The sequence below is a fragment of the Schistocerca piceifrons genome, chromosome 11 (genome assembly GCF_021461385.2).
Source record: "Schistocerca piceifrons isolate TAMUIC-IGC-003096 chromosome 11, iqSchPice1.1, whole genome shotgun sequence".
NCBI lineage: Eukaryota > Metazoa > Arthropoda > Insecta > Orthoptera > Acrididae > Schistocerca > Schistocerca piceifrons.
The window spans coordinates 102,916,259-102,943,013 of NC_060148.1; the positions used below are offsets into that span (position 1 = coordinate 102,916,259).

Here is a 26,755-nt window from a genome sequence, read left to right on the forward strand (position 1 = left end):
GAAATGTGCACAAGGTAAAAAGATTGTCCACTACATTAGTGTGCAGTAGCAGCAAAGTCATTAATCGTGGAAAAAAAATGACATTCATAAAATTTTTTTTGTCGTTATTTTGCACAAAATCTCGTGTAACTGATTGTGATTACATTGTCTTTTAGCCGTAGCAAATATGTATCGAAGCAATAACTTTTCGTGGTTTTCATACTCTAAGCTGTTGACACGAGTGTGCACAGTAAACGAAGTGACACATGTTGAAGTGTCTTCCAGCACTTATGACGCTGTAATATCCTATCGTGTGAGAGCGTCGTATCGTGATTGTTTGGGAGGCGACTCAGAGCACACTTAGTGGGCGCAGCATGTGTCTATAATAAATCCAGTGACAACTCAGAGCCATACCGCTCACAAAAGGTATTTACATGTCATTTTAATAAAATGTCTGTGCAGTCATCTAAAATCACGATAATCGATTTGGCATGTCGTGGTAATGAAAAGATTTTTAATATTTCGAACCTTCATACAGTGCACAAAATAACTCTACTCAAGTCCATAAATGAGGTGTTTTCACAAAGTACTTATATTCTGTTACAATACAGTGAAAGAAAATTAAGCATATAGATTTATCTGAAACTACATATGGTGAATTCTCAGATTAAATGACAAAAAAATAACAAACATTTCTTACGAATATCGAAATTACAGATACGCCGGTAGTGACATCTCAAACAGAATCATCATAATCGAAATCTGTTTACACTGTGAGAGAAAATAAACATTAAAATATAGTAATCACCACATGTACAACTCGTTGTGACAATATCAACAGGCAAACACTGTTATCAGTCTTCTTACGTTTTACATGACCACGAGTCGACCACTGGTGTTGTTATGCAAGAGTACAATAGTGATTTCTGCAGAGTGTATGTTTTTATATACTCCAGTAAATGTGCATAAGAATACAGGCTAAAGGGAAGGACAGGGAGCGAGTGTGAACAACATTTTATTGCTGTAGAGAAAAATAGGAATTGTTACATTTATATGTTGTCTGTCAGTCACCAAAGAAAATAAAATAAAGATGTGTTCACAAAACTTTAACTTATGCACGTGCCAGTTACTTATAATTACCCCAAATGCAAAATTTAAATATTATCAAGATGAGTACTTAGTAACTATGAACAAGTAAAGTGAATGTACAGAATAAAAATAATTAAGAAATTTTGTCTTTCCGATGAAATCGGTTAACTACAGCCAAAAAGTTATGAGAAACGGTATTATCCTGTGAATGAGAAAAGACTCATTAGCATAAGCAAAGTGACAAATTCATCAAGCAAGTACATGGCAATAACAGTCTCCAATCCTTCACGTTGTTGTTCACAAACAAAAACATGCATATTTTTGAAAGTAAGTTTTATATTCCTGTAACTTCATAGCCTTGTGTTATCGTTTGGCAACACCTTATCAGAAGCCATTAGAAATAGTACTTATCAGAGATACAGACGAAAACACAATCAACAAAGCACGCACCAAGGGTAAAATCGTCACGTAACCCCTGACAATCCCTACGATCAGTATGCCACACTTCATATCATAAATCATAAGCGTCTGCATAATAATCATAAGTTTGCTATCCTCACTTCCTATTATCTCATCATATCCTCGGCGGTGCGGGTCTCCCGCATCGTTCCCCTACGCTCTGTAAAGAAGCATGGGACTTCATTTCCATTTTTCCATCCTCATTATAAAAATCCATAAATCATTGCTACACATACTTCACCTATAATTAATCCTGAAGTCTTCACATACGACACGTACAGCAAAATCCTTACAGTCAATGAAGAAACCCTGATTCTACCACGGTGTTACAGTATCTCAGTGCAAGATGATGACATTAAATATCTCCTCCGATTGTTGACAGTACGTGTTATACATGTGGAAATATATACTGTCCACCTATTTTATCAGTACTATCTGGAATCCGTTATTGCATACTTCTGTACGTTAGCTGTAAGAGAAAATACATTATGACGCGCAAAATTCGATGTTATTATTTCTCATGTTGCTTTTATCTTCTGTGTATTTGACGAAAAAATGATTGCTGTCTCCTTTCACGTAGCATTTGCTTGTAAAACAATGGACTGCATAGATCTGGCTTAATTATCTTTGAACATCATGTGGTATACGCTCTGTAACAATTCATATCTCTTTACATAAAAGCCATTCCACAGTGAAAATAAACATACGAAATGGCTTGTACTTACGGTACTGTATGAGGGAAAAAATGTTATTGTCATGTACACATATATGTCAATGAAGGAAAACCTGTAGAAAAAGTTTAACTACTGTGTACAAAGGGTTGATGTCATGAAAAAAATGAAATTCGTGTTGTCAGAACGTACCTGATATACTGTGTGATTATAATTAAAGTCTGCCTTACAGACAAGACCGAATGTTTACAGAGGCTTTCGTTACGTAGAGAGTAATGCAACATGTTACAGTTATGTTGCTCTTTCCGGAAACAACTGTTTCTTTGGCGTCATTTTTATCAATGAAATTCGGATCACGGAAATTCCTTTGTTATCTCGTGATCTGGCGTGCAAGACGCGCATTTACATGAAAACAAGTGCCATGAACTCGTCGCTGTGAAACCGGGCTTGAAACGCATTTGGTCGGTACACACCTGCCCGAAGCGTATTTCACAATGCTCTTCCACTGCTTCCACTGATACCCGCGCTGTTGGTGCTGCAGGGGAAAGGAAAGCTGAAGCCTGTTTCTGGTTGCTCTTGCTAAGCACAATAATATTCCCAACTTATTTTCTATTTATGGTTATGGCCGTATTCAGTGACACTGTAACGCTCTTGTCATAGCTGATTCCCCGTTCTACCCTAACAGATTCGAAAAGTTCGGGTCTATTTGTCACTTGCAAGTCTAAGGTGCTGTCTTCACGACTCGTTTCTCACATTAATGGCCCGAGGTGGTTTTTGAGTGAAGCACTTGGACCAGTTTCTCAGGATTCCCTGGCCCTGCCAACAGTCTCAGCCACCTATGTCGCCCACTGCAGAGGTGGCAGGTTAAAGGTTCCACCTAAAACTGTAACATGGCGAGGAAATGCACGCCAGATGTTCTCCGGGTTCCTTACTTTCTATTCAGAGCTCTTCATACACGATATTTCTCGCATCGTCAGTGAGGACTAACCTGAGACGGTCTTTTACTTAATATTCTACAATCCTCCATTCCGAAATCACTGATATCTGGGTAGCATGTCAATAGGAATGGCAAAATTTCAGCTTGGTTCTTGATTGGTGGCTGAGTTACAGTAAGCCTAGTGTGCGAAAGGACCCTGTGTGCCACTGTTCTGAGGCAGCTTTTAGGAAAAGCAGGACAATGCCATTTCACAGACAGTGTTTGAAAGACGTACTCGGCCCTTCTGCCAGTCTTAACGGAAACCGATATGTTGAGCAGACACATCAAAACTGTTTATTCTTCTCGACGTGAAAATTTTCAGTCGATTGCAAACATTTTTATGAGAGTACAACAGGGACATGAAGAAGACTTTTACTCTATTTCAGTTTCTCTACACCTGACTCAACCGATATATTTCTACCTGCTACGCACGTCTCGGAAGAAGGAGCGTGAAAATAAAAATTAAGGAGGGAATGTGAAAATAAAAATTAAGGAGAACGGAGGTCAGTTCTGCTATCACACCGCGACTGCAACAGGAAAAGGCCGAAACAGCTGTGGTACTCAAACTATCCTCCGCCACACACCAGAATGTATCTGAGAAATTATCATTTCAGACTTTCCAAATCGGTAAGTTATTTCAGAAAGGCGTTATCTTGCGAATTTTCAAGCAGTTTTGACACAATGCGGGATGCGTTACATTTTATCTTCATTTGCACAATAGACACGACAGCAGATCTGGTGCAGTTATTGTTTACAAGTTTGAACATAAGGATTTACAGTATTCATGACCAATATTTTGAATTGTGTTATCTGTTTTGCAGGCAAATGGTATGTATAAATTACATTGAAAACGGCCTGCTCTCTCGCAGGCGAATTGTTTGATGTACTGGCTAGCCTGGATTTCGCATCGTGTAGCGTGTACTTCGCATACTTCCGTTCAAAATTTAATTTTTACACAGTTCTGTCGCACTGGACTCAGATTTACGTATTTCGATATCAAAATAAATTTTATCAATTTCTCAGATACCAACCACACAGTTAAAACAACGAGTTTAAATAAATACGAACACGTTTCAAATATATGCCGCTGTGTTTGATAATGCGAAGAACGCAGATGGAGTTCTAGGCTGTTTTCCCTGTGCTGAAGACTGCATACCATTCCAAAGTGTCGTAATAGAGTGCAACTCGCCGTTTTTCAGCAGGATGTAGCGCCGTCACCGCTCGTCGTGAGAAAATCACGCCTGATTGCTGCATGTTGTAGAGGAGTTTGTCCACTTTAATTTTGTGTTGGGTTTTCATCTTTGACAAACACGTAGTCTTTGTCAAACAAAGGAAAATCTCAGAAAAGTCGGAAAATTTTGAGGCTTTCGTTGTGAAGCCGACATACTACAGGCAGGAAGCACGAAATTTGGATTTAGGAGCCCAAAACATGTGATTGTGGAATCGCTGAGAAAAGATCTACTGCAGTTTCTTACCAATTGGTATTTTTTGGTCATTGCACGCAGGGTGGCTCTGGATAGTTACTGCTAGATATTTTACGGTAGGTAACTTACTGTTTCCAGCAATTTGTGATCAGCAGTGTAATTGTACAGTAGTGGATTTCTTTTCCTGTGTATGCACAGTATATTACATGTATTTATGTTGAGGATCAACTGGCAGAGCCTGAAGTATTCATCAATGCCGTGGAGGTCACTCACCAAGTCAATACTGCCTTCTGGCGTCGCTGCTTCCTCATAGAGAATGTTAAGGAGCTTCCGTGTGTAACGCCGCCACATGAGGGCCACAGAAGCTCTTGTTCAGAATGCAGTCTGCCACTTTGGTCACACATGCACGCATGGGGACGCCAAGTCCAATTCTATCACAGCAGAGAGGGGAATGAATGTTCCAAATGTGGTCTGCTTTCAAAACGCCTACAGAGACGCAAAAGTGTAATTTGGGAAACTGCTGTATAATGCCAGTGATGGCTGCATGTCCCACGTGATTGAGTATAATTCCCTGAGAGATGGTAGTTTGTTCTGTAAGAGCAGCAAGGGAGGTGTGTGGGAGTCGAATGATTTTAGATGGTTCTTCAATTCTCTTTATTTGAAGGTGAGCTGGCAAGAAGGCTGCAGATGGTGTGAGCATGATGTGGTGTGAGCACTGCTACAAATGTGACATTACAGTTAAACACGAAAAGTACTTGTGCAGTGCACGCACCGAAGTGAATTCAGTGTGAAGTCGCAAGTGAAGATACATTCTAAGTGAACAACTTATATGGCAGCAATATGAGTATGGAGCAGTTTGCAGTGATGTAATGTAGCAGCATAGACACTGCCAGCAAATAGTTTGCAGTAATTAGGTAATGTAGTGGACTGGTGCAAAGAACTAACATTAACACACAACAAGCGGTATTCTCGCATTTGTCTCTCGGAAGAGATTGGGTGTTATGTTTCGAAACACAGGCGGTTGTGAGAGACGTCGGCTGTATTCTTGTAAGCTGTTTGAATATTGTATGTGGGACGAGAAACACAAGAGAGAGGGAGAGAGAAGTGGAGATTATTAATGATGGAGTATTTGTCAATTGTTGCTGAGCTTTTTCAGAAATTGCTTGCGAAATGTTTTACAGAGTGAATTCTCAAAAGGAAGGTTTGCCACGTTGGTTTACAGATATTTCCTGTTGTTGCAGTAGTTGTGGTGTTACTCGAGTAATTGTGGACTGCAAAAGGTAGAAATGGATACATAAAGCGTTCCTTTCTTTTTCAATTTTTTATTTGAATACGCTGTACAATGAAGTACATTATGACATTTCCTCCACTGGCAGCATCTCTATGAGCTTCTGATTGTTCTGCCGCGTGGCGATGTCCAGGGGGGTCCTCCCCCACTCATCCGTCGCCCCCCTGTCGGCTCCGGCCCGCACCAACGCAGCCGCCGCTTTTGCATGGCCACACGATGCCGCGAAGTGCAGCGGCGTCTGCCCCCACCGATCCCTGGCGTTGGGGTCGGATGCCGCAGAGAGCAGCAGCCGCACCACAGCCGCGCGGCCTCTCCGTGCAGCCCAGTGCAGGGCGGTCCACCGGCCCCAGCCCCTCGCCCCCACGTCCACCCCAGCCGCCAGCAACAGCCGCACCTCCTTCACCGCCCCTTTCTTAGCCGCCTTTATCAGCCTCCCGCCTCGCTTCTCCTCAGGAAGGCTCCTGCACAAAACATCAACACACTTACTCTCTACTATCGAGACACACACACCAAATGAAAGAAACTGTCACGGCCGCAAAACTGCCAACAATTCTGAATACAATTCTTCCGAGCGACAAGTCACAAATCTAGAAATCTCGCTTCTGCGATACGGGTTAACCAGCGTATTACAGACAGATCCACAGCACTAGCCCATAGTCAAAAACTTCAGCCATCTGCCATTAAAAATAGGTGCACTCCATCTCCTAACAAATTCATTTCGCACATTTCCTCAAAATTCACTCCACAGATCCGCCTCCTTTCACCTCGGCATGCAGTTGCTACCCAATCCTTCATCTACATTCAAACACACCCCTAAAACTACTTTCTCTGGGTACCAATTCCGTCTCTCACTTAGGAAGAAAACACTAGAAACTACACGCATCTGTAAGTACTGAAATACAATTTCCTCACCAGACAGCTAAGTGATTCAGACCAGTAACACGGACATTTTCTGACATATCGACATAAAATATAAAAGTCACTGCTTCGTACACAATAAGTTGGTCGACATATTTCAAATACAACAAGGGCACCAGGTCAACTCTTCCTGACACACGCACACACACACACACACACACACACACACACACACACACACACACACACACACACACTAACTACCCGCTGCGTAATAATCGTCACATGTGCTCATATAATCATGCATGCAACAAGAGATACATCCACTGGAACATTCATTTCCATCTACTTACACCCTTTGCAACCCACCATATGGTGTGTGGCAGAGGGTATGCTGTACCACTACTATACTCAGTCATGTTAACTTTGTGTAACTTTTTGCAATTTTTGAAAATTCTGGAGACAAACCAAGTTACACACCGCTACAGGCAGCGTAACACTTTACATTTATAGTTAAAAAGGTCTTCGGAACTGTAAACGTACACCAACTATGTTGCTCTCGAGTAAAATTTCTGTTTCAGTAGCAGTAGAAACACTTAAACCGTAACTTTAGACCAGTCTCAAAAAAGTACTGTATTTCCTGTATCTAATGCTGTGCATAAATTTAGATCATGCCACAAAGAAATCAGGTGTCTGTAAGAAATAGAAACAGACAGTGTTAATTGATTATTGCATGTTCACTTACAAAAATCAAAATACTTGTATAGATCTGGCATTGCTGAACTTTAACCAATGTCACGAGAACCTCTCCCCACAGTTAAAGGCTAATCCCAAGCGAGAGAGCCAATAAGAAGCTTCAAAGGCAAGTGAAATACTAACTAGAAGCTACAGAGGTAATAAAACTGCTGCATCCAATACAAAATAATCGATGAAGGTGGAGCAGCAACCATACGAAACAAAAGTAGTAACTGGTACACATAAAAAGTTATCCTAACTGGCTGCAGTCATTTCCTCTTTCCGTTCCGCTCGCAAATAGAGCGAGGAAAACGACTGCCTGTATGCCTCTGTACGAGCGACAATGCCTCTCGCCCTATCTTCACACGCCTTGTCTCAAGTGTACATTGCCACAACTAGAATTGTTCTGCAGTCAGCCTCGAAAGACGGTTCTCTAAATTTTCTCAACAGAGTTCCTCGAAAAGAACGTCGCTTCCCCTCCAGTGATTCCGATTCGAGTTCCTGAAGCTTCTGCTCTGCGTCACTCGAAACTGCCGGTAGCAAATCTAGCAGCTCAGCTCTCAGTCCTATAACTGTCGTCCTTTAATTCTACCTGTTGCCGATACCAAACACTCGAGCAGTACTCGAGAATAGGTCGCACCAGCGGCCTCCATGCAGCCTCATCTACAGGCCAACCACACTTTCCTAAAATTCTCCCAACAAACTAAAGTCGACCCCTCGCCTTCCCTACCACAGTCCTCTCACGCTAGTTCCATTTCGTATTGCTTTGCGAACTTTCGTTCAGACATTTAAGCGACGCCTCTGTGTCTAGCGGAACACCTCTACTGCTGTACCTCAACAGTACGTGTCTGTTTTTCCTACTCACCTGCATCAACTTACGATTCTCTACATTTACAGATGGCTGCCATTCGTCACACCAAATAGAAATTTTGTCCAACTCGCCTTGTGTCGTCCTACACTCACTCACGACGAGATCTTACTGTACACTAGGGGACAATCAGCAAACAGCTGGAGGTACGTGTCCACCAGATCATTTATGTATACAGACAGTAACAGCGGTCCCACCACCCTTTTCTGGAGCACTCCTGCCTCTGGCGAACACTCGCCACTGAGGACAACATACTGGGTTCTGTCACTTCAGAGCTGAGGTCCACTCACATACATGGGAACCTATTCCATACGTTTCTATCTCCTTCAACGTTCGACTGTAATCCACCGTGTGAAATGCTCTGCGGACATGTACGAATATGTTATTCAGAGATGATCGACAAGCGCACCACATCACAGGAAAATCTGAACAATGCAAATAATTGCGATCTTTGGGGTAAAAATGGCTCAGTCACCTCTATCGCAATCACGGACTGTATTAAAGAGTCGGCACAGAAAGAACTGGGGGCTAATGTTCCCCGTCTCAAAGAAAAGGCTTTTAGTTTACACAAAAGTCAGCCTTGCCGCTATTGGACGCATCAGAAAGGCACCCGAAAATAAACCACGCGGTTTGCCAGAACCGCCAAGAAACACCACTAAGAAATTTGGGGAATAAATCATCATTGCAGGCAGCTTCTCAAACTAGCTAATTTGATCAACCATAGTGACTTTTGTACGCTAAAAAGTAGTGCTGACATTACACAAATTAGTTGTTGCCGTAAAAAAAAAAAAAAAAAAAAAAAAAAAAAAAAAAAAAAAAATTCCTTGCAAGAAAGCTGTTTAGCGTAAGACACTGCATGAAATTCGGTTTACTTGCAACAGACCTCTAAGTAAAGGAAAGGTCTCTCTCGAGAGAAGTCATTACTGACTGGCGATGCAAATACTTGATACAAGTCAGGAAATTAACAGAACTCTTTTCTATCGACGAAACTTGGGTGGTGAAGCAACGACATTCCTCTTAGAAGACTATGACAGGGTCATGACGTTGGCACCAAAATGGACAATATGATAGTGCAAGCAACAGTGAAACCAATACTTGGTTTATTTATTAGTCTACACCAATATCGTCTTCACAAAAATATTTCCCATTACATATTATACATTTATTCCAGTGGTTCTTCCAATGCTTAAAACTGTTCTGGAACAATCCTTACGGTAGCGTTTAGTTCTCTCAGATGTGCAGTTTGAATCTCGTATCTTATGTAAAAGACAGCTCTTTAAGGTTTGTCGTTATTTTTGGGAACAAATGTCACACATGGAGCGAACGTGGGGCCAAGGACATCACTACAGTATTGTTTCTAGCCAAACATGCACAAGCACGCAACGAAGTGTGAGCAGGTGCGTTATCGCAGTGCAGAAACGGTGAACTGTTCCGCCACAAAGCCGGACTTCTTTCCGCGTTGCTTCAAGCCATCGGGGTTGAGCTCGTGAGAAGTTCTGCTTACTGGCCGTTTCATCTTGGGACATGGAGTCGTGGTGCACTGTACTGTTAAAACCGAAGATTACTGTCAGAAACGTAACATTCACATTTCAGTGGTCTTGGCCGTCTGTCACCGAGACGATTGACTGTTGGTTTACGCATCGTTTGGTTTGACTCTCAGTTCGTCTTCTATTATGACCTTCTCGTCATCCTCATCTTCTTCAAAGTGTTTATACCGGCCGTAAACACCTATTTCACTCGTAGTATACTCACCAAAAGCAGTATATAATATTTCTAAAACCGTGATGAATTTTAATCTGTTCTCATAGCGAAATTTAATACAAATGCGGTAATCTGTTTTTACAGTAAACAAATAATCACTGATACTTTTAAAATACCAGTAACCTTTCTAACACCTGACAACACACTAAATAATAGATACGCAGAACGTTGTACACACAATGACAAAAAGGAAGTATGAATCTGAGTAAAACGCGTGAAATGGCGAGTTTCCCGTTACTTCTGAGCACTACTCGTATCACAAGAATGATTACACTTCAATCCACCCAATCAAGGGGAACTTTTACCTCTTAGAGGAAACACAATAGAAGCAAGTCTTCAGTTGTCCGGTATAATTACACCCCATTTCGTTTATAATCGCTTCGGAATATATCCATCCATTTAGGAGGGAATTGTAGATGAAAATGCATTCAGATGAACAGGCATTCGGTTCTGACGTATATTTGTAATAGATGCAGCAACCCTGGCTTTTGATTTCTGTTCCTGTGTTTCGGGTGAGGTCTATCGTCTGCTGTCTCGCAGTGGTGCCAACTCTTTTACCTAAAAATGAACGCTGCCCGGATGGGTCTGCACAGTGCGTCGCCACCGATTTAAGGCGCGCGCCGCGGAATCGCCGGCACGGCATTTCGGAACCGAGGCATATAGGAAAAGCAGGCAGGCCATTCCGGCCCCAAGTGAGTAAAAAAACACTCAGACGCCCTCGCGCGCCTTGACGTCACGGAGAGGAGGCTGCAGCGCCGAGCATTCAGCTTTGAGACAGCCACGAGCAAGGCTCGGTGGAACTGTGCCGTGGCACATTGCATTAATATTGCTCGAACTACGACGGACGTTACGTATCACGCTTTTCCCAAGGATGAGCACTTGCGACATGAATGGATGGTTCGGTGCAAACGCAAGGACAAAGTGAATGTGGAAACTGCACGTGTGTGGTCAGGTCACTATCGGCAAGAAGATTTTGAATGGGATTTGAGAAATGAGTTTCTAGGGTTACCTTCAAGAAAGAAGTTATCACCAGCAGCAAACCCCTGCATAAACATTCCGAACTGGCGTGGACAAGAAATTGTGGAAAGCGGTGATGCAAACGAAAGATTAAGACGTCTGCACATACATAACACTTTCAATAACAAACTGAAAAATTACCGTAATACAAACGAATTCACATAAATGCAATGTTTCTTGACGCATTGCTATATTGCTTTACAGGAGTGAATGACTCGCTATATTGTACAGGCAATAAATAATGTTGCTCAAGTGTATTTGCTTTTCCTCCTGGATATAACAGCTACATTTGTCTTAGAAATAGCCGTTTTTTTAAGTATTCTCGGTATGTTGACTATTTTAAAGCTAGTATATAGTTCAAATGACAAAATCATCATATTTCCTGTAATCTGTTTACATTTACTTGTGTAACAATAGCTGATGCTGACCAGTTGACTTTGCAGCGTAGTGGTGTGGTTTCTGATTCCCATGTTGGAGGTTATGGGTTCGTATACCTGTATTTCCTCTTACATTGTATTTTTACATTTTATCAAACTAGGCTATTGTAGCCGCTTATGCCGGTGATATTTAATCGCTTTTGTCAATTGATCTTATTTTTAGTGAGAAATTAATGCAGTTGCATAGTACTTGGTCAAAAATTTTAGGAATAGTAGGCTTACTCTGTAAATAATTTGAAGAATAATAAAATTAAAATCGAATTCATTCCTTAGGGATCCGGAAGTCGTGCACAACGCTGTGGAGCAAGAAGTTTGCAAAAGCGAGCTTTGACGGCTTTAGAAATTGTGTCACCGGGGAAAAAAAAAAAAAAGTCGACCGAACCACACGTACAGATTGCGTTCATGCACCCACTCAAGTAGTGAATAAGAATTTTGAAATTAAGGAACTGAGGCCCGAGATTGAATGTACAGAAAGAAGCGGCACTAAAAAATGTGATGCAGCCTTACGAAGTAAAACGAAAGACCTCCGACGTGTTCTTTCGCTGAAGTGGGCAGAAAAGTCATCTGACGTGAGAGAAAAAAAGTAAATTTGCACAAAAGTGTAAATAGGGTATTGTCAAATTGTTTTACACTGGCGCCAATAAGATGCCTATTAAACGAAAATAAAAGGGTAAAGTGGAATTCAGAGGACACATCCCAGCATTAACTTTAAGAGCTCTGTCACCTAAAGCATACACTTATTTGCAAAAGCGAAAAATTCCTTTGCAGTGCAGGCCAACCCTTCAGAAACGGACAAAGGAATTTAAACACAGATATCCTGCATTTATTGAAAGCCAAGTCACACACTTTTACTACTCGAGAGAGAGAGAGAGAGAGAGAGAGAGAGACAAGCAGTTCTGACATTTGACGAAATCAATTTTGATGGCCGCACATGTTACGATTCGTCTGAAGACGTAGTAGTCGGACCACATTCCAATGTACAAGTTTGCACGATACGTGGCTTGTGTAAGCAGTGGAAACAACCAGTTTACTATGATTTCGACACTGTGATGACCAGTAATTTGCTTCAGAGCATCATTAAGGTAGTTGAGGAATCAGGAATCGGTGTTGTTGCTGTGACGTGTGATATGGGCGGAAAAAATATAAAGGTTTGGAAGGAACTGTCTGTCGATACAGAGAGAACTTATTTCATAAATCAAGCAGACGACACCACGAATGTATGGGTTTTCTTCGATGTACCACACGTGTTAAAGTTATTACGGAACCGTTTCTTGGATACAGGCATTACGCTACCTGATGGATCCAAAATATCAAAGGCAGCTCTACAGGAACTTTTAAAGCATCAAGAGAGTGACTTAACGATAACACACCACATTACTAAAGCGCACTTAAACATAACTCGACAAGCAAGGCAGAATGTACAGATGGCAGCGCGACTATTTTCACGACAAACAGCTCAGGCTTTGAAGTATGTTCTTCATGAAGACGTTGAAAGGAATTTTATTGAAATCGTTAACAACGTCTTTGATGTCTTGAACTCTAGAGTTCCAAAATATGAATGCTCCCCCTGCATAAAGGCTTTAGAATGAATCTCTGACTTCGAGAAAATGCTTAACAGATTCTTTGATATCTGTCCAGCAATGTGCGTTGGTGACAAAGAAAGAATGTTGCCTTTCCAAAAAGGTTTTATAGCTTCAATAAAATCTCCCTTTGGTCTTTTCGAAAGTCTGAAAAGTATGAAAGTTAGCTATATATTAACTTGTAGGCTGAATCAAGATTGCCTGGGAAGCTTTTTTCCTAGGGTACGAAGATTAGGTATATTTCATAACAATCCTACACCTTTTGAAGTAAGGAACAGGGTAAGTCTCCTTATACTGACAGGTAATGCAAGTGATATATCTCTCTCTGGGAACACGCCGGTTACTAAAGAATTAAACACGGAGTCTTCCCAGTGTGACGTCGACCCGGATCCTGCATCCCCAAGTTTCATTACCAGTGAGCTCTGTGTGTATGTTGCTGACTAAGCGCCACTATGAGAAATCCCAGAAACTGTGAATGTGGAAGAAAATTTAGTGACATTTAGTAACAATGGGGAATAACTCTGTAATCTCAGATGTTCTTCCAGATGCGGTAAAATACATTGAAGGCTATATTGCATTTAAGTGCCACAACATTGATAAATCACTAGGCTTTCCAGCAGCAAAAAGTGAAGGAGATCGTGCTGCAGACTGGATATCAATTACATCTCGTGGTGGTCTTTACACTCCAACGCCAGCATGGGAGAACAACAGTGTTGCTGTTTGAAGAAGAATTTGCTGCTTTTCATGGAAATGGAGTGTGTAAAAAAAAAATCGTAAAAGTCTCTGTGCTCTATTACAAAACAAAAGTTTCCTGAGGTTCATGAACCAGTTATTACTCTGTATGTAAAAACGAGAACATTTGTAAGGATTATGCATCTCAATCAAGAAGCAAAGTTGGAAGCAATGAAGAAATGTGCCGCAAAGAGGAAGCAGTTATGAATTGCATCGGCGTCTGGTAAACGGCAGTAGAAACAGAGTACATTCGTATTTGCTTCTTCATCAAACGAGCGAGTTATTTTTCAACTTATCATTTATTTACTGTTAATGTGTACAAAACCTGTCATGCCCCTTGTTTTGACTTGTACAGATGCGTATCGAACGAAAGCAAAAGTAAAGTGAACGAGTAACATGGCACCGAGTCTTTGGTGCGGCGCACTTGCCGTGTAAGCATACGGCTGTGCCGCGCCAGGGTCCTCGTCGTGACGTCATGGCGCTCCACCCAATAGCAAGCATTTTCGCCTGAGCACTGAAAGATAAGAGTGTCATGAACACCAAGTATGTCAGATTATACGCGCCAGATCACACGACGACGTATCATCCAATGTAGTTTGTCCAGTTCATCTCTCTCTCTCAAACAGCCATTCCAAATGTGCCTAGCAGTTGATGGTGTGCAATTTGACTATATTGTTAATTAAACTGTAAAAACACACTTCACTAAGGAATTTATTTAGTTTGTGGATGACAAGGCATCAGTTATTTTGAATAAATGTTTAGCTTATTTAAAATCTATTCCGTCTACGTACAATTTCGAGTAGTTTCTAATTTCTAACTGACAGCAAGTCTTTTGCGTTGCAGAACCGCCCGGGTGCTTCCAGGCAGAGACAGGCTGAGCTGACAGAAGGTCATGGGATAGCGATATCTACACATACAGATGGCAGCAGTGTCGCGTACGCAAGGTATAAAAGGGCAGTGCGTTGGCGGCGCTGTCACCTGTACTGAGGTGGCTCCTGGGAAAGGCTTTCCGACGTCTTGATGGCCGCACGACGGGTTTTAACAGACGTCGATTGTGGAATGATAGAGCTTGCCTATGACTTGATATTTTTAAAATGTACAGTATCCGATGTATCGACATAAAATAAAATACCGTTATCTGCTCCCCATGTATCGCGGAAAGTATGGATATATCAGCGCAAAATCATCAACGTGCCTGCCTATAAAAATATGGCCTGCACGTTGTAAGTACACTGCCGGTTTTAGAGCTGTACGTTGGAGTATTGATTTATTATTGGATACTCTGAACATCAACAAGCTATCCCCCTCAGACCAAGAACTGAAAGGATAACGACGGATGTTCACGCCTCCCGACAACCACGGTGCAAGCTGCGGTAACTGCATGTAAGTGGCACACTGAAAGGTGTCTCGTGGGTCCATCGTTCGGTATCGTCACGTATCCGATTTGTCCGCAACACTTCACGTCGACTTCCCTGCTTTTTCATTTCTGCAAACGCCATCAACCCTGCAGCTGCAGCGCCAGAACTGGGTCGTGAATCTAAACGTTTGCCGTTTCTGTTGGTAGCGCTGGGCGCCGATTATGCCAGCAGTTCCCTGAGTCCACTGCAGCGACCAGTTTTGTCGTTTAGATTTTTGTTCATTTTCAACGTCTGTTTTTGAAGAATGTCGATGTGAAGAAAGAGCACACTAGTTTCGATAAAAATTGTGTAATGCAACTCGTGTCCTGTTTCTTCGCATTTGAAATCGTCTTATTCCATTCAAACCCCCCCCCCCCCCCCCCGGGGCAATGGGTGTCACATATCCTTGCCTCACTTAGTCAAAATTAAACACTAGATCTGATGAAAGTTCAAAAAGCGACAACACTGCTTGACACAGCGAAACTAAAATTATGCCTCAGTACAAATTAATAAAAGCAACTTCAATATTTTCCGAAAACTATCACAAAATCTAAATTAGAGAGACTGTCTTTAGTTCGCGTGGCGAGAAGACGTATTTCTAGTGATGCAGTATGTTGTCTGAATAATACACTATTGGCCATTAAAATTGCTAAACCACGAAGATGAAGTGCTACAGACGCGAAATTTAACCGACAGGAAGAAGATGCTGTGACATGCAAATGATTAGCTTTTCAGAGCATTCACACAAGTTTGGCGCCGGTGGAGACACCTACAACGCGCTGACATGAGGAAAGTTTCCAACAGATTTCTCATACACAAACAGCAGTTGACTGGCGTTGCCTGGTGAAACGTTGTGATGACCCGTATAAGGAGGAGAAATGCGTACCATCACGTTTCCGACTTTGATAAAGGTCCGATTGCAGCCTATCGCGATTGCGGTTTATCGTATCGCAACATTGCTGCTCGCGTTGATCGAGATCCAATGACTGTTACCGGAATGTGGAATCGGTGGGTTCAGGAGGGTAATACGGAACGCTGTGCTGGATCCCAACAGCCTCGTATCACTAACAGTCGAGATCACAGGCATCTTATCCGCACGGCCGTAACGGATCGTGCAGCCACGTCTCGATCCCTGCGTCAACAGATGGGGACGTTTCCAAGACAACGACCATCTGCACGAACAGTTCGACGTCGTTACCAGCAGCACGGACTATCAGCTCGGAGACATGGCTGCTGTTACCCTTGACGCTTCATCACAAAATGGCTCTGAGCACTATGCGACTTAACTTCTGAGGTCATCAGTCGCCTAGAACTTACAACTAAGTATACCTAACTAACCTAAGGACATCGCACACATCCATGCCTAAGGCAGGATTCGAACCTGCGACCACAGCAGTCGCTCTGCTCCAGACTGTAGCGCCTAGAACCGCATGCCCACTCCGGCTGGCGCTGCATCACAGACAGGACCACCTGCGATGGTGTACTCAACGATGAACCTGGGTGCACGAATGGCAAAACATCATTTTTTCGGATGAATCCAGGTTCTGTTTACAGTATCATGATCGTCGCATCCGTGTTTTGCGACATCGCAGTGAACGCACATTGGAAGCGTGTATTCGTTACCGCCATACTGGCGTATCACCCGGCGTGATGGTACGGAATGCCACTGGTTACACGTCTGTCACCTCCAGTTCGCGTTGATGTCACTTTCAACAGTGGACGTTACATTTCAGACACGTGGATCTACCCTTCATTCAATCCACGCGAAACCGTACATTTCAGCAGGATAATGCATGACCGCATGTTTCAGGTCTTTTACGGGCCTTTCTGGATATAGAAAATGTTCGACTGCTGCCCTGGCCAGCACATTCTCCAGATCTCTCACCAATTGAAAACGTCTGGTCAATGGTGGCCGAGCAACTGGCTCTTCACAATACACCATTCACTACTCTTGATGAACTGTGGCATCGTGTTGAAGCTGCACGGGCAGCTGTACCTCTACACGCCATCCAAGCTCTGTCTGACTCAATGCCCAAGCGTATCAAGGCTGTTATTACGGCCAGAGGTGGTTGTTCTGGGTACTGATTTCTCAGGAACTATGCACCCAAATTGAGTGAAAATGTAATCACATGTCAGTTCTAGTATAATATATTTGTCCAATCAATACCCGTTTATTATCCGCATTTCTTCTTGGTGTAGCAATTTTAATAGTCAGTAGTGTATCTTCCAACAGAAATCATAGGGTCAGTATTGCCTCATATATTCCTAGACATCAACAAACTCCAAACTGATATTCCCCGACACCAGCTTCTACGAGTTTTTCCATTATTCTGCAAGGAGCTGATGCAACCCAATGACTTAACTGGTATCTCATTAGTGCTCACACCTGTCACCAACTGCTTTCTTTGGAACTGAAATCTCATATTAGTCTTGAAATGTGAGGGTATTTCGCCTCCCTCATACATCTTACACACTAGATGGGAAAGTTGTGTCATACCAGATGGGAGAGTTTTGCCATACCTTGCTCTCCCAAAACCGTCAGTAGCTCTGAGACCACCACCACCACACACACACACACACACACACACACACACACACACACACACACACACACACACACATTCTAGACAGTCCTCCTTAGCCATTTTGCACTTTGTCAGTAATTTTTTAAACATTCCTTTTGCCTGCTTTATTTGCTGAATTTTTATAGTTTCTTCTTTTAACAGTTGAACTCAGTAACTCCTGCATTAACCAAGGATTTCTATTTGGCCCTGTTATTTACCTATTTGATCATTTTCTACCTTCTATGAAAGCTACCGATTCATCCCCAAAAACATTATTCTTTGTTTTTCATTGTCCTAGTTTGTTATTGCGTGTGCTGTAAGTCCATTGCTTCCTTCTCTAACAGTAAGTTTCTCACTATTTTCGTTGTAACATAACCTGTTGTGTTTGCATCCTAAACATTTCCCCACTTCTTACCTTGCCAAGTCTTGCATCTCATCCTGACGTTCTATTTTTTTCTGCTTTGTTTCACATTCTCTACGGAGCATACTGATTTTGATATCAGCATGTGCTGCACAATTAATACTATTATCCTGGACACTAAGTATACAATTCGACACTGTCAATGATGTTTTCAGTGTGCATGTAGCACATGTAGGTGTGTGTCATCTTATATTGAGCGTTTTTAAAATTTTTTTACTTGTAGATATGTACTTCCTGTGCCAAATTACGCGTTATTACCCGCATGATTTGTATGCACGAAAATTGAAAAATTTCTGTTTGTTGCCTGCTCCTGATATAGTTTCAACACTAATTCTCTGTGTCTTCCATGACTGCCAGTCGAAATGGATGTGCTTCTGTTGCCTGCCTGAGTTGCAGGAGTGTTTTAAATGTTCAGTGGATTCCAAAGTCGATATCTGCAGCTGATTATCTTGGTCAATCAAAGCAGAAAGTACTTGAATCTCTATACAGGAGGGAATCAACATCTACATGGTTACTCTGCAATTCACACTGAAGTGCCTGGCAGAGGGTTCAATGAACCATTTTCATACTACTACTCTACCATTCCACTCTCAAATGGTGCGTAGGAAAAAGGAACACCTCAATCTTTCCATTGGAGCTCTGATTTCTCTTATTTTATTACGTTTATCATTTCGCCCTACATAGGTGGATGTCAACAAAATATATTTTATCGGAAGAGAAAGCTGGCAATTGAAATTTCGAAAACAGATCTCGTCGCAAAGAAAACCGCCTTTGTTTCAGTGACTGCCACACCAACTCGCGTATCGTATCAGAGACACTCTCATCCATATTGCGCGATAACACGAAACGAACTGCCCTTCTTTGCACTTTTTCGCTGTCCTCCGCCAATCGTACCTGGTAAGGATCCCACACCGCGCAGCAATATTCCAGCAGAGGACATACAAGTGTAATGTAGGCTCTCTTTGGTAGGTTTGTCGCATCTTCTAAGTTTCTGCCAACAAAGCGCAGTCTTTGTTTCGCCTTTCCCACAATATTATCTACGTGGTCATTCCAATTTAAGTTGCTCATAATTGTAATTCCTAGTTATTTAGTCGAATTGACAGCCCTTAGATTTGTGCGATTTATCTTATATCAAAAATTTAGCGGATTTCTCTTAGTACCCACGACGATGACCTCGCACTTTTCTTTGTTTGGTGCCAATTGCCACTTCTTGCATCATAAAGAAATTCTCTCTGGAACATTTTGTAATTGCAATTGATCGTCTGATGATTTTACTGGAAATTACAGCATCTTCTGCAAACAGTCTAAGGGGCAGCTCAGATTATCACCTAGACCCTTTATGTAAATCAGGAACAGCAGAGGGCCTATGACACTACCTTGCGGAACGCCGTATGTGACTTCTATTCTACTCTATGATTTGCTGTCTATCATTATGAACTGTGACATCTCTGCGAAGAAATCAAGAATCCAGTCACACAATAGAGACGATACTTCATACCTATCAAATCTGATTAATACTGGATGTATACGTGGACAAGGAAAAAATTCCCGGATTTTTCCTGGATTTCCTGCTTAAAAATACACTCTCCCACGTGAAAACACTTTTTCCGTCTTAAGTGACAGTATATTTTCCCTCGGAAGTGCAAAACTTATCAATCCTTTGAATGGTTATGGTTTTGGACATGGGCATAGAATTTCCTGGCACTTTAGAAAACGAAACTCAGGGAAAAAGACACGTTTTGGAAATATCTTTGACGTGCAGCAACATGTACGTTGCGTATTTTCGTATTACGACAGCACACATTGAAATTCCACCAAACACCGCATGTTACTTTCCGAATCACTGAAATCGAGATTGCGATGCGCTTTTGTAAGGCAGTCACAGCTCATGTCATGTGATCTCGCCAGCTCATGACAGCGAGTATTCAGGGCATAGGATGCGTGATGTAGTCAGCCAATAGCAACATCCCTGTTAAGCAGCGGTAACACACAAGTTAATGGCTTACATTAATATACATAGTGTTGCTACAAGAAAAGCACAGCTTCTACATATAATATTGGTCACTAAGGTTAATAAGCTGCAAGAGAAGCTAATCTTTCGATATGATGTTGATTTTTTGCGCGTGTTACACTTTAAGATACATCACACAAATGAGGCAGTAAAATTTTTAATAATGACATAAATGTCTGATCTCCAGGGTTCGAAATTCTTGTAAATGGCTTGTCATCAAAGACTTGATTTTTAAATGGAGTGAAACACACTGTGATTTAAGAATTTCATGGTACATCCTCGCGCATAGTCCAACTTACGTTAAAGGATATTTACTTTGAAAGTAACGCTTTTCAAACCAGCATTCGCAATATTTTTCCACGACCTGCTGGAAACAGGTTCGTTCCGGCAGCTGCCGGAGAGCGCCAGGTAAGAGGCGCCCCGCGCTTGCGCAGCTAACATGACGTAGGAAGCCCGTATGCACGTACGTGTAAAACATTAAAAGATCTTGCATTATGTTGTAAAAGCAGTAAGACGTCACAGGGTACTCCAAGAGATCAGAATTTCGTGAACCATACTAAAATGTGCACATTTAAACTGCAACTTAAAGCGCACATTCGTATGTCCAGATTCAGATGTAAATTTTCTTGGAGTACCAGTACTGCATTATCTCATGTTTGGTTCATTATTATGGCATAATGCCATATGTGCTAGGAGATGAAAACTTGCACTTGAAATGCAGCGACCAGTTGAAACTAGCCAATGTATTTCGTTTCAAATACATTGGATGCCTCTGCAGAAAAGGTTAATAAAAGCCAAATTTCTTTAGCAAACAGACAAAAATAACTTCATTGATCTGCAAGGCGATTTAGTGCTTGACTGTCAGAAACTTGGAAATAAAATAAAGTCTGAAACTAATTACGTATATCAGCCTTCAGTAATTATGTTAATTTATTTTAATTCACTTGATACCTCCCGGGCCGGCCGAAGTGGCCGTGCGGTTCTAGGCGCTGCAGTCTGGAACCGCGAGACCGCTACGGTCGCAGGTTCGAATCCTGCCTCGGGCATGGATATGTGTGATGTCCTTAGGTTAGTTAGATTTAACTAGTTCTAAGTTCTAGGGGACTAATGACCTTAGAAGTTGAGTCCCATAGTGCTCAGAGCCATTTTTGATACCTCCCGGCCAAAGATATCCGTTTTGCTTTCATTTGACGCGAGAGTAAACGAAGGAGAAACAGCAAAATCACTGTGACGCGAGAGTAAACGAAGGAGAAACAGCAAAATCACTGAACGTTAACACGGGTCACGTGGAGACTACCTACTATAATTCAGACCTCTCTGCGCGTCAGCCTCGGATCTACGATATTTGCGAACCGGGTCAATACTAAAAAAAATCGAATTTTCAAAAGTACCCTATGTGCATCTTGTAAAACACATCATTCTGAAAAATTTGAAACAAAAACATACGTGTTCGAGAAAATATAAGACATGTTAAGTGTGCCAAAGTGCAGTGCCACGCCTCTTCACACAGCGTTCTCTTACTGCACTGCACTGCACGTCACTGCACTTCGTACTGTGGAACTCAAGTGAGTATTTTGTAACGGATGCCATCGAACTACATTCAGGACAGCGAAAATTAAAATGTCCTTTGATTTTAAACAAAATAACCTTGCAATTAATACTGGATGGAATTATTTGTAACCGGAAGAAGAAGAACTCTTCAGAAAATTTGGATTCTTTATTGCCTAATAGCTAATAACTTTCTGTTCTGGGTGACAAAATGAAATATAGGATACACAAAACCAGATAAGACAAGAGACAAGCAAGACAGTACAGATTTCTTCAATCCTTGCATTCTTTTCTCACTAATCTTGCTCTAGCTTTACATGCCGTGCTTTCCTTTCTGCGAAAGAATCTGTTACCTCATCAAAATTCGTCAAATGTTTTGCTACATGGAAAATCGAAATGTCGTTGTCTAATACTCAAAAAGCTTTTAATACAAATAGTACCAAAGACTGGTGTGGTTTCTCGATCTCATTACGTCTATTGTCACTGTTTGCAGGACGAAAGAAAATAGGCCTTTCTAATATTGCAGCAACTGTAACACACACCAAACAAGTGAGATTGTTTTGGTAATAACGGTCATTTTTATAATACGGCAGAATATAACTCGCCAAGTACCAATATTAAATGCCTGTTTGGCCTACTACAAGCTAAAGGCTTTATGTTAGGAAAAAATTTCATCTTTCATTCATAAGCTCCAGTTTCTTAAGCATGTGCTCGAAAAGTAGAAAAGTAGTAGTACGAAATTTTTGTATAAATTTGGAACCGCCCCATTTCTTCTCCTTCCTCGTTCTAACAAAAACTTCTCATCCCTAATTCTGTAACTATTCCCATCATTGTCAAAGCTCATTCTCCAGTTAACTCTACTAACTCTGCCAGAATCACCGGTTTAGTAATTATCCAGCGATTATTCTCCGGTTAGGCGTTATTACGTGTTCGTACAACGCGTTTTCCGCGCTACTCCCAGAATGGAACTTAAGCGGCTGCTAACCAGGAAATGTACAACTTGCCCTCTAGTTTAGCGACCTGGTCAAAAACTTTCTGTCAAACTTCAATTTTCTTTGATACAGCGACAAGATAATACGTTAATATTTCTTATCTGTTATTCCTGTTAGTCATTCATTTCCACTCTGGTAGTCTGAATCTATGGACGTAGCTATTCGCTCATCATCTGCATACCAGTCAGTCACATACACATACTACATTCACCCGTGCAGCTTTATTCCACTCCGCTCGTGTAGCCCCGTCCCCTTTTGTCTGCAGGAAAGTTTATTTCCAGATGTGACTAGGATTCCACTGGCAGGTACATCACGTACACTATGCACGCATTCAAAAATCAACTTACAATTCATTCAGAAATCAACTTAGAATGTGATCCAAAATGTTCAAAAATCAACACCGATGAGCTTCAAACTCTTTTGAATAATCGATAGACCAATGTGCGCTAGATGCTTTGCGAAACAAGGTTATTTTTCCTCAACACTACGAATTTGCCCCCCCCCCCCCCTCAACACCGAAATTGGCGCCCGATTCAGATACTCTGGTTTGCTGCGTACAGAACCAACAGCGACATTTCTGTTTCCAGAAGCGGGAGAAGCTACTACTCAGAAGCGACTCAACTGCGCATGCGCGTGATTCCGCTCGTAACTGCTTAAATGAATCTAATGTAAACAGTTGTGACTTAACGCTCATCGGAGGTAATTTGTTGTTACGAAGCACTGCATTGTCTTCCTACAGCCTTTCACACATTTTGCTGTTGGCAGACGCTTGTATGAGCACTGTTTTGTTTATATATGAAGCATTTCCTTCGCAATTTAAATTTCATTCCCTCGTTCATATTTTGTTGCTGCAGTATTGTTCTGCAGTAGCGGGATACAGTAATGTCCTTTGTTAGAGTATCGGTTCTTACCAGTCAAAATGACAAAAAATTAACTGAAAACTACATCAATGAAAATCTCCCAGGATTCTAGAAAATTCCCGTTTTTCCCAGTTTTCTTGCGGATGAAAAAATTCCTGGGTCTTTCCGGGATCTTCCGGGCCGTATACTCCATGTAATAGTCTCTTGTTAGGAATGGTATCAAAACCCTTCTGGAAATCTAGGAATATGGAATCGATCTTAGATCCCTTGTCGACAGCACTCATTACTTCATGGGAATAAAGAGCTAGCTGTGTTTCACACGAACAATATTTTCTGAATCCGTGTTGGTTATCTATCAATAAGTCATTTTCTTCAAGGTGAGTCATAATGTTCGAGTACAGTATATTCTCCAAAATCCTACTGCAAATTTGAGGTCAGTAATGTGTGTCTGTAATTCAATAGGTTACTCCTATTTCCTTTCCTGAGTATTTGTGTAACCTGTGCTACTTTCCAGTCTTTAGGAACAGACCTTTCGTCAAGTGAACGGTTATATATGATTGCTAAGAAAGGCACTATTGTGTCTGCATACTCTGAAAGGAACCTGATTCGTATTCCATCTGGACAAGAAGACTTGCCTTTCTTAAGTGATTTGAGTTGTTTCACAACACCTAAAATATATAATTTTTCGTGAAGGAATTAAGGAAAACTGTATTTAGTAACTCCGGTTTAGTGACACCATCATCATTGAGGAAACTGCTGTTGGATATATATAAAACTGAAGTATAAAATGGTCCATACTTGATACTGAAATCCACAGGCTATGAAGTCATCTTGCAAATGTATCAGTTCACTGTGAGGTGTCAATATATTTTTCAGTAGGACCAACTATCTTTGCCCACGTCAGTTGCTCATTTCTGAAACTAGAAGTTAACTATGCCATGGAATTATGCAAAACTTCTCCTCGGTGAACCAAACCCACTACTCACGACACCTTGTGACCTCCATCATCCATCTGTTTTCTTACAAGTGACGATCCATACAGTGCTGTACGCATCTCCACTCAGCCACACCCACAGCATTTCTCACTTCTCGAGAGCAGATACCTCAACCATTAGACCAGCTGATGCGTTTGCTGGCATAGATGGAATTACCATTGTGGATGATGTTTTTTACCCATGGTTTGCAAACACTACCACCAGAGGTTCTCATGTACATCCTCTGCAGTAGGGATTCTATTTTCCTTTTGCTACTCTTCCCACAAGTCCCCCGGGATAAACTCTAGTGCATGTGTCGATGAGACACTGAGTCAGAAGTGGAGGTGTACTCAGGCAGCCTACTGGTCAAGGAGACTGCCTGCAATAAGCGGCAAATTTGGGATCCTGTTCCAGTGCGGCACAGATTTCCAATAGTCACTACAGATGTAACTCACTAGGGAACCATTTAAGGAATATTCGAATTACATTTTAAGACATACCCAAAACAAGCTGTATCCTCATACCGGTACTAAATATTAACTTTGTAATTATTACTTTTATTTCTGTTTACCTTTCTTTCGTCATTTCTTCCTGAGTGTCTTCAGTAACTTATATCTACAACCATTCACATAAGGTTTGTTGAGTGGAATTGTGTGAAACATCCCGTTTGCATACCCATTTAATTCAGAATCAATTTGTAAGACACACAATCATCACTAAAAACAAAATCTAGATTCAACACATCAATATATAAAGAATCTTTGGAAATGGGTATGATTCGTATGTGACACTTCCTACGTAACTAAAGTTGAGTGATTCTGAACTGAACTTAATTCTCACGGCAAATACAGAGAGCGAGAAATCTTCTGCACATGTGCTCAATCTTCAAAATATCATAGCCAAAAAAGTGAGAAATAAGTAATGTTTAATGGCAACTGTAACCTCTATCCAAAAACTGAAGGAATCTGTATTTTATTTTGTTTACTATATCGGCTGGTTACCGTATTTACTCGAATCTAAGCCGCACTTTTTTTCCGGTTTTTGTAATCCAAAAAACCGCCTGCGGCTTAGAATCGAGTGCAAAGTAAGCGGAAGTTCTGAAAAATGTTGGTAGGTGCCGCCACAACTAACTTATGCCGTCGAATACATGTAGCGATTCACATGCATGCTTTTCAGGCACAAAGATAAATACTGGCGCCAAAACCTCTGCGTCAGTAAATAAATAAAAAAAAAAACGATGGAAGACGAAATTTTTTCTCCGCCCCGAGTTTCGACCACTGCATTTTCATACATTATCCAACGAAGTAAATACAAATTCCGTATTGTTAGTCTTCGAATGTAGCAACATTTCAATGTACTGTACTACGAAAATCCGACTGGCAAGACTGTTTGGGATGTTTGTCAATATGGCCAACTCTACGTTCTGAATTTTTTCTACCTATGAGAAGAGATGGTTACTAATAGGAACTTTTATGAATTGTGAATCACATGCAGTATTCTTTTCACCATAAGAATAATATGTATATAAACATTTTGCCATGTATTCTTTCGTGTTTGCTGCTATCTCATTTAAATCCTGTCCGCTTAATAAACTACGAAACTAGAGTGAGACAACAGCAAACGCCGAAGAATATACATATCATTTCATGTTTATATTCGTATTATTCTTATGCCTAATAGTGATAGTCAGAAATGAAGCACGTCAATTGACTAGATTTTTAAATCTAAGATGAATAATTTCTGTGCAGAATGTTATGTACTAAAGAGACGTCTGCAAAGATTTTCAAACAGAAAAATTTTCGCTAAACTCTCGTTCAGAACATCTTCTATCATACGCAGTCTATTATTTGGTTCTTGTTGATCGTCAAAGAAAGCAGCAGTGTTAGTAACAACAAATAGCAGTCTCTTGCCATTGTTTCGCTAATGAGACGATTTCTCTCTTTTTCTTTTTTTTAATTGTAAGCGGCGGTAGTGCGCACAAAAGCAAGCCACGCCGCGAGCGGCGACAGGCCGTAAACACTGATTATCAGAATGCGACAAACAGTGCATGACACAGTACAGTAATGCATTTTCAGCTTAGAGTGACTGACGTAAACACCTATAACAAAGAGAAC

The 26,755-nt window shown here is 41.3% G+C and overlaps 1 protein-coding gene across 1 annotated transcript in view; it reads right to left on the bottom strand.

The window, feature by feature from the left end:
- Window positions 1-5,950: 5,950 nt before the first annotated feature.
- The window catches only part of LOC124719753 (ankyrin repeat domain-containing protein 54-like), a 79,869-nt gene continuing 59,064 nt past the window's right edge, over window positions 5,951-26,755 (bottom strand). Inside the window, exon 5 of the mRNA XM_047244953.1 lies at window positions 5,951-6,347. Within this exon, the coding sequence (XP_047100909.1) occupies window positions 5,951-6,347 (397 nt within the window). The remainder of the gene's footprint in view (window positions 6,348-26,755) is intronic.